General features: G+C 35.5%; 1 protein-coding gene across 23 annotated transcripts in view; it reads left to right on the top strand.

Annotated features, from left to right (window-relative positions):
• The window catches only part of RIMS1 (regulating synaptic membrane exocytosis 1), a 493,840-nt gene that overhangs the window by 76,835 nt on the left and 401,959 nt on the right, over nt 1-15,046 (top strand). For 21 of the 23 annotated variants that reach the window (XM_058734401.1, XM_058734405.1, XM_058734406.1 and 18 more), the window contains exon 2: nt 4,023-4,103. The exons of the other annotated variants lie outside the window; for them this stretch is intronic. In XM_058734401.1, the coding sequence (XP_058590384.1) occupies nt 4,023-4,103 (81 nt within the window). The remainder of the gene's footprint in view (nt 1-4,022; nt 4,104-15,046) is intronic. 23 annotated transcript variants of the gene reach the window in all.

Genomic DNA, 15,046 nt, shown 5'->3' on the forward strand with positions numbered 1-15,046 from the left:
TGTGTGTGTGTTTTGCAGGTGGGTGAAGGGGGTGAGTAGTGATTACAGGAACCAACACTGAAACTCAAAATAGAGAAAGTAATTATGTAAATTATGTTTTTTGAAGGCATTTAAGATTTTTAACTCACATACTCTGAGTATCTGGAAGCACATTTAGTTCCTGTTTAGAAAGATGAAAGTCTTACCATAACCTCATCGACAGGTTTGTGGCAGTTTGAGTTTCTCCCGTGTGTATGTGCAGGAAGAGTAGACGTGGTTGAGTGGGCAGTTGGCAGACATTCATCGCATTGATTGCAGTCATTCATAAAACCCAGCAGCGCTGAGGGCGGAGTCAGGAGAAGCGGTCCCCTGAGGTGGTTGCAGAATGTCTCATTTGCATAAATCTGCAGTAATGCTTGATGATGAAGGAATGCTCACTTGCAGTTTGAAGACTGTGTAGAATCCATGTCTGATAAATCTCTGAGGAATTAAAGACAGTTGCAAAGAATAAGAGGTCAAACCCCTTGAACTCCTAGTCTGTTGATCCATAACGATTCTGGGAAGTCAGCACTTCGGCAGGGTTTGTGGCTCCTTATGTCTGGCTGAAGGAATAAATCATATGTAGAGGAAAAGACTTAATTGCTACAACATATTGAAATAGTGTTGTGTTTGTTGTGTTTCTTAAAGTATGAGGAGGTCTGTATTATTATAAGTTTAATGCCTAGGAGATAATAGAAAGTGTTGGTACTAAACAGTTTCTACATATTAGAACCGTCAAAACTATTAACAGTTTACCCCTCCAAACTGTGATATGCCAGACACAACAATTCCAATTATGATTTTAAAGAAGTGTTAATCCAAAAAAGAGAAATGTTAATCCACACAGGCTACCAAAAATCTTATAAGTGTATTATATTTTTTATGTACCTTTTTTTTTAATGTTTATTTTTGAGAGAGAGAGAGACAGAGTGTGAGCAGGGGAGGAGCAGAGAGGGTGGGAGACAAGAATCTGAAGCAGGCTTCAGGCTCTGAGCTGACAGCACAGAGCCCGATGCGGGACTTGAACCCACAAACTGTGAGATCATGACTTAAGCCAAAGTCAGATGCTTAACCAACCGAGCCACCCAGGCACCCCTATTTTTTTCTGTTTCTTATGAATGTATCTGAGCATAGGGGTTTTTAAAAAAATCTTTTTTTTCTTATATCTAAAAAAACTTCACTAAAAACATGCCAAATTACAAAATGTAGGAATATAGGGGCTCCTGGGTGGCTCAGCTGGTTGGGTGTCCAACTTTGGCTCAGGTCATGATCTCACAGTTTGTGAATTCAAGCCCCGCATCTGGCTCTGTGCTGACAGCTCAGAGACTGGAGCCTGCTTTAGATTCTGTGTGTGTGTGTGTGTGTGTGTGTGTGTGTGTGTGTGTGTGTCTTTCTCTCTCTCTCTCTGCTCCTCCCTGCTAAAGGTCTGTGTCTCTCTGTTTCTAAAAATGAATAAACATTAAAAAAATATAGGAATATATATTACCATAGTTTAGAATCCCATCAGATTGGTTGAATAATTAGCAATCTGAAATAGTTTTTCCCTCTGAAAACACAGATTCAGTAGCCAGCTATATCACTGTAGTCCTGTGGTCAGAATACATGTTAGTATGAAAAATATGTTGTTTATCTGCTTTTTAAAAATTAATTTAAGTGTATTAATTAAGTATATTCAAAATTATATCTCAGTTGTAAATACTAAATGTTTTTAGTGTGATATATTTGTTTTCATTATTTAATAAAGTTCAGAAATTCAAATAAAGTTTTATTTGAAAGATTATATAGTTTTACAGACAGAAGCAGTGTGTCAGCTATTGTGCTTTTACACCAAAACCACTGGTTATTTGAAATTAGTTGAGAATTTTCATACTCAGATGTGGTCTTTCACTCAGATTAAAAAAAAAAAAAGTTTTGCTTAGAAACCTATCTTTAGTGCTAGCTGATAGTCCACATTTATTACAAAAAGAGTTACTTAAAAGCGTATCTAAGGAAAACTGTAATTAAAGTAGCTGATTTATTTTATTTCAAAATTTTGTATTAATACCTGAAACTTTAGAGAAAAAAAAGAAATGAACTAAGACAGAAGGTTGCTGGGGCGCCTGGGTGGTGCAGTCGGTTAAGCGTCCGACTTCAGCCAGGTCACGATCTCGTGGTCTGTGAGTTCGAGCCCCGCGTCAGGCTCTGGGCTGATGGCTCGGAGCCTGGAGCCTGTTTCCGATTCTGTGTCTCCCTCTCTCTCTGCCCCTCCCCCGTTCATGCTCTGTCTCTCTCTGTCCCAAAAATAAATAAAAAACGTTGAAAAAAATTAAAAAAAAAAAGAAGGTTGCATATGGTTTCTCATAGATATAATTCTTCAAAATTTTTTCCAAAGTTGGTGATATTTCCGATATTTTAACAAACCAGTGCATGTAGATTAAATATGCTAAATGTACTATTTTTACTTGAGTGAGAATTTCTAAAGATTTTCCAGTGCGATGAAATGTAACTTCCTGAGCATTGTACTTTGTATAAGTTAGACTAACATTTCAGAGCTCAGAAATCCCAGGACATTATTTCTTCCTAACAAGTACCTTCCTGAATATTCCCTTAACCCTGATGCCTAAGGGGCTTTTTTCTTCCATGAAACCAGAACAAGAACAGAAGGCTTTGTGGTTCCTGTGGATGTTTTTGACTCCTCTCTTGACCAGTCCATTAAGAGTTTGGCATCAGTTCTTGAAAAATGCCACATTTCTTTACTTTTATCCTAGGAAGGAAGTATACTGAGGCTTTGAAATGGTACCACTTTCTTTTCTCGTCACGTTACATATTGATTTCTAAGTCTTACTTGATCTTGTTTGGAATGAGCAGTATGTGTGTGTGCACGTTTCTGTGCGTTGTGTCCACGTTTCCCTGTATCATTTCTTTCAGAAGTGGAGAATTTTGCCATGCAGCTTTTAGCTCTGGGAAAAGTTTATCTGCCACTGCCTCATCAGCGATCCACTTCTAGAATAACATGACTGGCCTTAAAAATTAGTAGTGTAGTCAAACCTCCCAGAAGCCTTTATGGAAGTTGTGAAGAATGAGACTCAAGTTTGAGAATGTTGGGTCCTGAGGGGCTTTCCCATCTAGCAAAGTCTAAGATGTGGTGTCTCAGCTCTATAACCAAGCATTCCCTATTAAAAGCAATATTTTTAAAGCTTTTGGGGTGAAGGGATATCTGAGCCATCCAAGTACAGCCTCAGATGGGGTGTTTTTGGATTTCTGCCAATGAATCCCTTCAGTGCTCAGTATGCCCTGTTAATAGGGTGAGAGCATCTTCTGCTGCCCTTTAGAGCTCTGTTATATTGTGTGTCCTCTGCATTTATGTATCCTGTAATGGAGGACTCAAGACACAAAGACCTTTTATATATTTTTCACATTGTAGAGGTATTTTCTCTATGTATTGTACACACACACACACACAAATACTTTATATATGAACATTTCCTTCTAAGTCTTTCTCTTAATTAACTTGAAGGGGATTTTGAACATAGAGAATATCTTCAGTCCTGTTCGATCTCTTTTTGATAAAGGAAAAAACCTGTGTGGTAAGGAATAGCATGAAACAGGAGTCCATATCTTTTAGTAAAATAGCCAAAGCCACAGAAAATCCTGCCCATATTTTAACATATCAACACAACAGCTGTTCATATTTTTAAGCTTTCAGATGTCATCACATGGTGAAGCCAAAGCTTTCAGTAGCATTTCTTCTATGGGGAAAACTGCTGACAATCGTTGTATTGGTGCTAAAAGGAAAATCAAATAAGGAGGCTAGCACAGATTTTATTTGGGTACAACTGAGCTCTTGAAAGTCTGAGTCGAAAATACCCAACTCTAAGGGCTTTTCCAGGGCCTCCAGGTTAATATAGAAGGGGCTTACAAAGATTTTCCATTAGACTGTGTTTGTAGTACCGTGTTTAATTTCCAGATGTGTTCTACCCTTTTTATAATTAATAGTGCGTTGTGCTGTCTATCATGCGCCCCAGGTGTGTTGTCAGGGACATGGCGAAGCCTGCTGCCTGCAAAACACCAAGAAATGCTGAAAGCCAGCCCCACCAACCTACACCGTGAGTATGGCATTAGTTTTATTGACTGAAAATGTCGTCTCTTACACAGATCACTGGTTACGGATTTATTAATTCACATTGCATGTGGGAGTAAGATACTCTGACTACTCGTGTATGTGTAATAAAAAGGCTATATTGAATCAGATAAAATTATCTGGAAACATGAGCTCTGTATTAAGTACCTTTGTTAAGTGATGTTTCTAATGCCATATTGGAAGTATAAAACTAATTAGAGGAAAGGGACACACTTCTAGGGGTTCCAGAGTGGCAGAAATTCTGTACCTTTTGGATTTAGAATGTGTGTGAGCTGGAGCGTAGGATTTTAGGGACATAGGAAGGCAAGGTGCAGACAGGGAAGGAGCCTGCAAGTAAGGGAGGTAGTCCACTACCCACCCTCACCGTATTACTTAAAGGCACGGACAATCTAAAAGAGCAGATTGTCCATCTAGTTTCATTTTTATTATTGCAAACTCAAGTGTAGATATTAGTGAAGAGTTAAATGGCCAACACAAAAGGGAAGCAGGAAGTAGAGAGGAAGCCAAATAAGTAAATTCTGAGTTGTGAACATGGATTTTGATGAGATAAAATGCCAATAGCTTTAAAATTCTGCAGAGTAACAGGATATATTCAGTCTTCTGAATAGAATTATGCTTTTAGTAAGAAAAATTAAACATTCCCTTAACATGTCTCAGCAGCGGCAATACTCTGCAGAACAACCATTACAGCCAAGTAGTTACTATTGGTTTTTATCAAATACCTTTGAAGAAATGTGTCCTAAGAGTGATTTTCTATAGATTTCTTTAGCTGAGAAGTCTTTGAAGTAAACCAAAATAAAGTGATAAAATTGTAGAGAGTAAGAAGATACATAAATTTTTGTTTAATTCTGTTGCTATGACAAGTTTGTATTAACATTGGCAAAGACTAAAATTAAATAAAACATTTAAATGCTTATAGTTTATATATTACATTCAGTCACAAATCATTTAAAATTATTTGTGTTTTAGGAAAGGAAATTTTGGTGAATAAATTTCAAGAGGCCCAATAGATCAATTATAGATTTTATCTCAATAAGATACTTGAATATCACCTTCTACATTTAATCAGTACTTTTCAAGGAATAAAAATAATTTGGATTTAAATCTAGTAAAACACGACTTGTTTTGAAATTGTACATTGAAAAAAAGTTGGAAGAAGTACTCTTAATGATATTGCCATGTTTTTTTTTCTATAAATGTTTCTGCTTTAAAACCATTTTCCTGCTGATGGAACTTTCCTTCAGAATTCATGGAAGCTTATGAGCCCTGCTTCTTATCTTATGTTCTAGGCATTACAAAATGTTTTACTTTATATTAGGATTATATTAGAATTCAAGCTCTTCCTGGGAAAGTTCTTTGGGGAATTAATATTGATTTTAAAATGTTATATTCCACATATTGAGGTTCCATTTTAATTGATCCCACTCATTTTAATGTATGTTTTAAATTGGAATTATTAGATACATCACAGCAATTGTTGTACTTCCCAACAAGATTTTAGATAATTTTCTTCACTTTGTTTTTAGTTTCCATAGACTTAAGAGTTGTAGAAATCCATTGTAATTTATATTTCACCTAGTGGAACTTTCCTGGTGGTCCTTCTGAGTATAGTAGCCAAGAAGAAGCAACTGTAGTCCCTTTGAATCCTCTATTTTGACAACCTCTTTGTTTACCTGAACTTTTCAAATTAAAATAGTGAACCTCTCTTTAGGTAAATTGAAAAATTTAAAGTTTGCAATCCATTCCTTATCCTGCTGATTCTCTATAGTGTGTTTGTGATTTGAGCTCTCCATATCCACACGTGTGCCTATCTAGGTTGATAAGAAAAGGCAATAATAAACAGCGGGGAGGGGCAGGGAGATTAAGGATGGCTTTAGCCTGCAGGTGAGTGTTTTTAAATTTATGAGTCACTACCTATCACTGGATCTGAAAACCAATAAAGGCTACTTTTTTGTTTGTTTGTTTTAATTTGAATGGAATAGAAGAGATTAGAAAAATCCAAGAAAGCATCCTAGGTTAATATTATAGCATGAATTTAGATTTCTGTGTATGATAACTGGGTAAAAATATAAAATTTAATACACACTATAGTTATAAGGATGCACTAATGAGTTTTAATTGGGAGAGTGGCTTAGTCAGATTTACATTATATGTATGTGTGTAGGTATATAAAATATGTATTACTTTGACAGAAGTGAGAAAAATGGAATATGAATGTGATGTGGGCAAAACTAGGAATAAGCAAATCAATTAACAGACAGTTGTAATAGTCCAAAGAAAGATAATGATAAGCCTTTGACCTATAGGAGTGGCAGAAGGTGTGGGAAGGAAACATTTCAAGAGCTGAGTAAGGAGTCACATTGGCAATGCTTGATTGTCAATTGAATATGGTTTTGTAAAGAAAGAATTTAGAGGGACTATCATATCAATTGTTTGGTAATTAAGGTCCACTGACTGAAAAGTAGAATTAAAGAAGCTAAGTAGGTCTAGGTAGGTAAGCAGTGAGGAGTTTGGATTTTGATATAATGATTTTGTGGTACTTGTGCTATAGGTCTATAGGTCCAAGAAATAGTTGGGTATATGAACCTGAAATAGTTAAATGGAAAAGTAGATGACATCACCAAAATATATATAGTTACAAGAAAATAGCATAGAGAGCCCTAGGTAAAATTAATGCATAATGAATGGGTAAAGGAAAAGGATCCCATGACTCAGCTGAGAAATAAACAAATAGAAGAACCAGAAGCCAAGGTAGTAGAGGGGCTCAAGGGGAATCTCCAGTAGTATCAAATACAGCAGAAAATCAGTTAATGATTTCAGAGATAAAAAAAATATCCTTTGAATTGTCCATATAGAAGTAAGTCATTGGTGGCATTTGTTACAGCAGTTTTAATATATATGTGGGTGGAAATACTCTATTTCAATAGTTGTGAGAAGGAAATGAGAAGTCAGGAAAGGAAATGGTGATTGTACATGACTTTTTCAAAATGCTTGACTGTGTAGGAAAAGAGTGGTAGGTAGACAGGAAGTAGGGTGGCTATACTTATGTTACTTGGTGCATTCTATTTTGCAAATCTTGATTGATGGATACACATATCAATATACTTTATATTTTTGATAACTGTGTATAAACTATCCAAAGATTCTTTTTTAGTTATTAGTAAAATGTCACTTAGTCATATTTTAGACATGCTGCTTGAGTTGTCATCACTTAATCAAAGTAATAAATGTATCAAAAATAATGGTGAAGTTCAACAAATTGAGTTCCTCAAGTGTAAGTATAAATGAGACAGAATGCCTGTCTCTTATTAAGGGTTTTCTCTCAAGTTGGAGGTGGCAGTTACATAATCAAATAAATTATAATACTACATGATGAGTGCAATATGTTAAAAAATGATTTATTCTGTTTGGGGTTGTTGGGGTCAAGGAAGGATTTAAGAGCCTGCAATAGTTAATATGGATTTTGAAAGATGGATAGTTCAGTAAGTAGGCAGCTTTGGAATACAGTTTTCCAGACGGAGAGAACAGTTGCCCAAGGCCCAAAACACCAGGTGGTGCTGGGGTAATTTAAAACATGTGCTCAAGGGGCGCCTGGGTGGCGCAGTCGGTTAAGCGTCCGACTTCAGCCAGGTCACGATCTCGCGGTCCGTGAGTTCGAGCCCCGCGTCAGGCTCTGAGCTGATGGCTCAGAGCCTGGAGCCTGTTTCCGATTCTGTGTCTCCCTCTCTCTCTGCCCCTCCCCCGTTCATGCTCTGTCTCTCTCTGTCCCAAAAATAAATAAAAAAAAAAAAAAACGTTGAGAAAAAAAATAAAACATGTGCTCAATACTGGAACCTGAGCACATGTGTGTATATGTATTTGTGTGTTATGTGGTTGTGTGGGTGGATAGGAATTCATATGTGTAGGGGTGAGTGTGGGTTTTGTGTGTAAAAGAGAAGACAGAAAGGAGGTAGGAAGTGGTGCATCAAAATCTCTGGAGAACAGGACATTTGTCTAACTTGGAAAAAGTAAATAATTAATTGTGCCTTCTCTTAGGTTTTATTTTTAATACTGTATTTTGAAATTTGACATACCATTAAGGGTTTTTGAGTTTTTCAAAGTGATTATGGATTTAAAAAGTCTGAGGAACTCTTGTGTACACATCAATATCTGTCCTAGGTGTTAGCAGGAATAAGTAGGAGAGGTAGGAGGTAGGGCAGATTTGAGGAAATTTTCCAGGTAGTATAATTAGAGTATAGTGATTCTTTAGATGTAGTAATAAAACAAAGATGAGAGTAGATAACTCACTTTAGTTCAAGAGATTAGGTGAATGTGATAAAATTAAGAAGAGAGTTAATTTAGGCATGAAAGCAAGTTTAGATTTAGCATTAGACTTATGTATTAGTAGACAAAGATCTCTCCAATTGAAACATTCAGAAGACAGTTGGCTATTCGTATCTCAAACTCAGGAGAGGGTTAGATGAGATATACTAATTTGTGAGCAATTACTTTATAATAAAAACCATTAGGACAACTGAAATAGCATGGAGAGAAAGTATAGAGTTGGAAGGAAAGACTGCAATCAGCAGTGTAGAGGGTATCAACTGTACTGCAACAAAGAGCAGAGGAATTAAGTAAATTATGAAAGATCATGCAAGAACAAACTTGTCCCAGTTTTCCTGGAACTATCCATGCTTTAGTACCGAAAGTCCCATGTCCTGGAAATCCCCAAAACTTACCCCCAAGTCCTTGGAAAATTGGAATGGTTGGTCACACTAGAACTGAAGTTGGAATTTGCAACTAAAAATCCAGAAAATGAGTGTATAAAGGGAAATGTACAAAGGGAAAAAAATGCTTAGACAATGTTTGTGTTATCAGGTGGAAGGTGACATTATCAGGAATAAGTTGAATCCATAGAGGTACATGTATCATAATTCAGTCTTTCTTGTTTTGCTTTGTCTTTGTTGGTGATTGCCTACTTTTTAAAATGAACATATAATTCACATACCATATATACAATTCACCTTTCAAGGTGTGCAATTTAGTGGTTTTCACAAAATTGTGCAATTGTCACTTCTTTGTAATTTGAGAACCTTTGATCATCCCAAAAAAGAAACCTACTATCCATTAGTAGTCATTTTCCTATTCTCTTTAAAACTCAGTTCCTAGCATTTCTCAATGGATTTGCCCCTTCTGGAAATTTCATATAAATGGAATCATATGATATATGGACTATTTATGACTGGCTTTACCATTTAGCATGATATTTTCAAGATTCATCCATGTTATACATGTGTCAATACTTCATTTTTCTTATTGCCAAATAATACTCCTTTGTATGTATATACCACATTTTTCTTTATCTGACCATCATTTAAGTGGACCTTTGGATTGTTTCCAATATTTAAGCTATTATGTATAAAGCTGCTCTTAACATTTATGTATAATTTTTTGAGTAGACATATATTTTCAGTTCTCTTGAGTATAAATCTATGAATGAAATTGCTGAGTCATGTGGCAGCTGTATGTGTACATTTTTTAGGAAATTTCAAACTGGATTTAAAATCAGCTACACCATTTTACGTTGCTACCAGCAATGTAAAAGAATTCCAATTTCTCTACATCTTTGCCAACACTTGAGATTGTTAGTCTTTTTTGTTATAGCCATTCTTGTGAGTGTGAATTGTATGAATGGGTTATCTTATTGTGATTTTGATTTGATTTCTATAATGAATAATGATGTTTAGTATCTTTTCATGTGCTCATTGATTATATTTCGCTTCTTTGGAGAAATGTTGATCAAAATCTTTTGTCCATTTTTAATTGAGTTATTTGTCTTTATTGAGTTGTAAGAGTTCTTTATATGTAATGGATACCACATCCTCATCAGATAAATGATTTGCAAATATTTTCTCCCATTAAGTGAGCTGTCTTTTTATTTTCTTGATAGTACCTTGAAGCACAGGTTTTTTAATTTGATGAAGTTCAAGTGATCTCTTTCCTTTAGTTACTCATGCTTTTGTTGTTATAGCTAAGAAACTATTGTGAAATCCCAAACTCCTTCTTCTTAGGGTTTTATAGATTTAGTTCTTATATTTAGGTCTTTAATCCATTTTGAGTTACTTTTTGTATATGGTGTGAGGTAGGGATCCAATTTCATTCTCTGGTACATTGGATATCTAGTTGTCAAAAAGTGGTTATAGCAGACATACATATCTTGTTCCTTATCCTAGGAAGAAAGCCTTAATTTCCCTATTAAATATGATGTTAGTTGTGGAGTGTCAGTAGATGTTTTTTTTAAATTAGGTTTCGGAAGTTTCTTTCCATTTCTAGTATGTCGAGTGTTCATGTCATAAAAGGATATTGGATTTTCTCAAACGCTTTTTCTGCATTTATTGAGATGGTAATGTGCTTTTTGTCCTTTATTTTATTAACATGGTGTACTGCTTTGATTTTCATATGTTGAACCAATCTTGCATTACTGGGATAAATCCTATTTGGTTATCCATTTTACATATTTCTTTATTTGATTTGCTATTATTTTTGATGATTTTTGTGTATATATTTATAACTAATATTGGTTTATAGTTTTCCTGTGATTTCTTTGTCTGATTATGGTATCAGGGTAACATTGATCTCATAGAATGAATTTAGAAGTATTCCCTATTATTTCATTTAGAAAGAGTTTGTGAAAGATTACTGTAAATTTTTTTCAGATGTTTCAGAATTTACCAGTGAAGCCATCAGCTTCTGTGAAAGCTAATGGGAAGCTATTTGATTACTTAAATTCTGTTTTATTTGAACATTTATAATGATTCTTATAAATGTGTATGAAATCCTCACATCTTCAGAAAAGCTCATATTCAAAAGTCAATTCTATATAACCCTTGAACCATTCACGATTTGGGATTATTGACACTTGTGATTTCTAGTTCCTACAAAATAAATTTAACTCTCTTGTGTGTATGCGTGTGTGTGTTCATATGTATGACCAATTTCATCATATAAAAATTACCAGTGTAACCTCAGAGTCTGAGTTCAGTATAGTTAAGGAATCGATCAGAAGGTGAGATTCTTTGGTTTGGATTTCTCTGATTACATTTGGGAAAAAAATGAGAAATTGGTTTTGGTATGAGTTTGTTGTTTTTGTTTTTCTTTTTTTTTTATTTTAAAAAATTTGTTACTCATATGTTTGTAAGTTCTGTAATTAATTATCAATTTAATTTATTTAACAAAAAAATGGATTTAGGTTCCAGGTAAAAATTCAAATTATTCAGTCTCAGGATTTTATTTTGCTATTTTGTTTTTGTCCTTTCTACTTCTTCTTTTCTAGAAATGATCTCTCTATGCAGTGGTAATTCATATCCTGGACTGGATCATTGAGCACCATCTGCATTGAAGCTTTTGACATGGACATGTGTGTCACACATACTCTTTTTTTCCCCCTTCTTCACAGTTTCAGATGAGTCAGCCTTGAATTGACAGGGAGGCTATATCCACACTTTTTTAATAGGCGTACTTTTTCAAATCTCAAGGGCATGCTTTTTTTCAGCAATGACAATCTTTGTTCAGATTAATTGTAACACAGGGACTTCTGAGGACCAACATGTATGGGATCAGAATGAATATAATCATGTAAATGTGGTAGCTTATATTTAACCTAATTTTAAAATAGTGCCTTGGGAATAAAAAATATAATGAGGAAAATATATATTAATATATATGCTTTTCCCATAATTTATGTTAAATATACATATATCTTTATACCTGATTATATCTTTTCTCATTTAAAATCACGTATCTAACATCAACATTATATCATATACTAATTAACAGAGTAAACAGAAGCATGTCTCTGAAATTATAAACAGTTGGACAGAAGCCCATGTCCCTATGTCAGTATGCCTTTAAGTTCTGCATACCAGACATGAACTTCAGGCTGTGTATATTAAATGCCTAGAATTCTGTCTTGCCGTAGTAGTGGATTGCAGAGGTTCCATGGATAATATAGAAAATTGGGTAGCCCACTGGCAGACTGTCTACCACCCCAGATAAAACACCATCATGAATACAGTGATTCTTCTCAAAAACCTGGGAGAGGCCCTGTGAATGCTGGAATCTAGCCTGCTTTTCCCTGGTTGACCTGATCTTGCCCCTCTGCACCTCCTGGGCCATGTGGTATTCTCTGTTCCTGAAGCTTAGCAGATTTTGTACTCAGCCTTTTCCAAATTCTCTTAAATTCTCAGTTCAGGTGTGGTCTATTCCTTCAGTAGATACCAGTTAAATCAGCTTTGGAAGAGAAGGTAGCATTGAGGAGAGGGGAAGTAAACTTCTTCAACTGATAGAGATTGTGCAGTAGGTGAAGCAGTTTGCTGCTTGCTTTCCAATGAGTCAGGCTGTTCATTCTTCTTTCAACAAATATTTATGTAGTTTGTACTGTGTGTAGAGCCCAGTGCCAGGCACTGGATATGATGATGGATAAAGTAGAGTCCTTGTCCTTGTAGAACTTAAGAGTGTGGGAGGAGAGAATCTAAACAAAAACACAGTTTATAAAACTCTTCATTTTTAATAAGAGCCTAAACTGAATCTATGTAGTGTTAGAGAACTACACAGGGGAAACTATTTAGAGAGCATGTTCAAGGAAGACACAGAAGAGATGATATTTAGGGAGAGATTTGAAAGATGAGGAGTCAGCCTTGTGAAGAGCCAGCAGAAGGGAATTCCAGGCAGAGAGGATGGTATGTGCAGTGCATCTTAAATGGAATCCAGTGTAGCCTGGTTAGGGGACTAAAAGAAGGCAGAAAAATGTGAGGAGGAGGGCAACAGATGAGACTGATGAGATAAGTAAGAGTTACATCTTAGAGACCTCTCAGATCTCCAGATTTTATGTAGAACTATTGAAAAGGCCTTGAAGCAGTTCGAAGAAAGGAGATTCATGATCCAGGGTAGTGTGACAAGTGGGTTGGACGAGGATAAAAGAACCTTAGGAGGCAGTTGTGGTGGTTTAGGCAAAACATATTGGTGGCTTGGACTCTGCTGGTGGCAATAGAGATGAAGCAAGTGGAATTAAATGGGTTTGGTGAAGTTTAGTGGAATTTAATGAAGTTTTAGAAGCAATGAAAGAAAAAAGGAACTTCTGGTGTATAGTGAAGGGAGGGGGCTCCAGGTTATATGTGTAATCTCAATAATAGATTGAAAACATTGAATGCATAATGTGCAGGAACATGTTTTCTCATAAAATCTTAGCATCGTATTATGTATACAAACATCTTAAATGGCATATATAAGTGAAAAATTTAGAAATCTCAGTTGTATTACTTCAGGTAAATTCGTATAGAATTTCAAATATTATTGATGGTAAATAATGATAAAAAGTAAAATTGAGGGGCGCCTGGGTGGCGCAGTCGGTTAAGCGTCCGACTTCAGCCAGGTCACGATCTCGCCGTCCGTGAGTTCGAGCCCCGCGTCAGGCTCTGGGCTGATGGCTCGGAGCCTGGAGCCTGTTTCTGATTCTGTGTCTCCCTCTCTCTCTGCCCCTCCCCCGTTCATGCTCTGTCTCTCTCTGTCCCAAAAATAAATAAAAAGCGTTGGAAAAAAAAAAAAAAAAAAAAAAAAAAAAAAAAAAAAAAGTAAAATTGAGTAAAAATTGAAACGTGATTAGACTTTGCCATTTTAAATGTTCTTTGTGATTTTTTTTCACTCTGATACTCTGTTGGGAAAGATTTAATAATTTTGTAGGTATTCTACACTAAATAAATATTCTAACATATATACTAGATAAAAATATTGCTCCTTTTTTGAAAAATATCTCATTTTTGAGTAAAACTCAGTCAAGAAGAAAGGGAATATTTCCATATTCAAAGGATCTTTTTTTTTTTTTTAATTTTTTTTTCAACGTTTTTTATTTATTTTTGGGACAGAGAGAGACAGAGCATGAACGGGGGAGGGGCAGAGAGAGAGGGAGACACAGAATTGGAAACAGGCTCCAGGCTCCGAGCCATCGGCCCAGAGCCTGACGCGGGGCTCGAACTCATGGACCGTGAGATCGTGACCTGGCTGAAGTCGGACGCCCAACCGACTGCGCCACCCAGGCGCCCCAATTCAAAGGATCTTTTAGCTATATATTTTATCATGAATGAAAATATTATTCAGAGATAAGAAGCCTTTTCTGTACTGTTTTAAGCCGTATGTTTACATTAAAATGTGATGAGTTTTATTTTTTTGCAGTTTTTTTTGTTGCATATACAATAAAAAGCGTTCATTGTTACAGTCTATATTTCTATTACCACCTATAGTAGGGATCATACTGAGCGGGTAATATTAAAATGATAAAAGTTCCAAAAAAATATGTTTTTGTCCTTTAGAATAAAGTCTGTACAGCCAGTATCTTGGAAATAGAGAATACTAGGGATGCTGACATTTCCAATTCATGGTTATAATTAGGAAGTGACAGATTTTTTTTTTTAAATTGTGTGGCTTTTATAGTCTTCATTCTCTATATGATTTTGTGGTTTATGCAAATCATTCTATGCCAGTTCATTGAGTCTTATAAAGCCCCTCTTTCTGCTGTAACTATTTTAAGATAATATTGTTTTCATCTCTGTCTGAATGCTCCCTGAAGAAGGTGCCTTCTTCAACTTCTTGGGTATTAAAAAAGTTTAGTTCTGTAAGAGTAGACCCATAGTAGTTTTATATGTAATAGTTATTTTTCATGGATCTTAATTAATCATAAATTACTTTCACCAGTTACCCCTTGTTGACTGAACTAGGTCCTCTGTTAATGATGCTCTGAACAGTTTTTATTTTGGTGACCCTAACCTTGGAGAACCTTGCCCATTGTATGCTATCTAGGTCTTTTGTTCCTATGAATAGAGGGGGTTTTAGCTAAAAACAATTTGTTTCCTCCTGTATGGAGCATCTGACTAGAAT

Source organism: Neofelis nebulosa, chromosome 6 (genome assembly GCF_028018385.1).
Source record: "Neofelis nebulosa isolate mNeoNeb1 chromosome 6, mNeoNeb1.pri, whole genome shotgun sequence".
Lineage (NCBI taxonomy): Eukaryota > Metazoa > Chordata > Mammalia > Carnivora > Felidae > Neofelis > Neofelis nebulosa.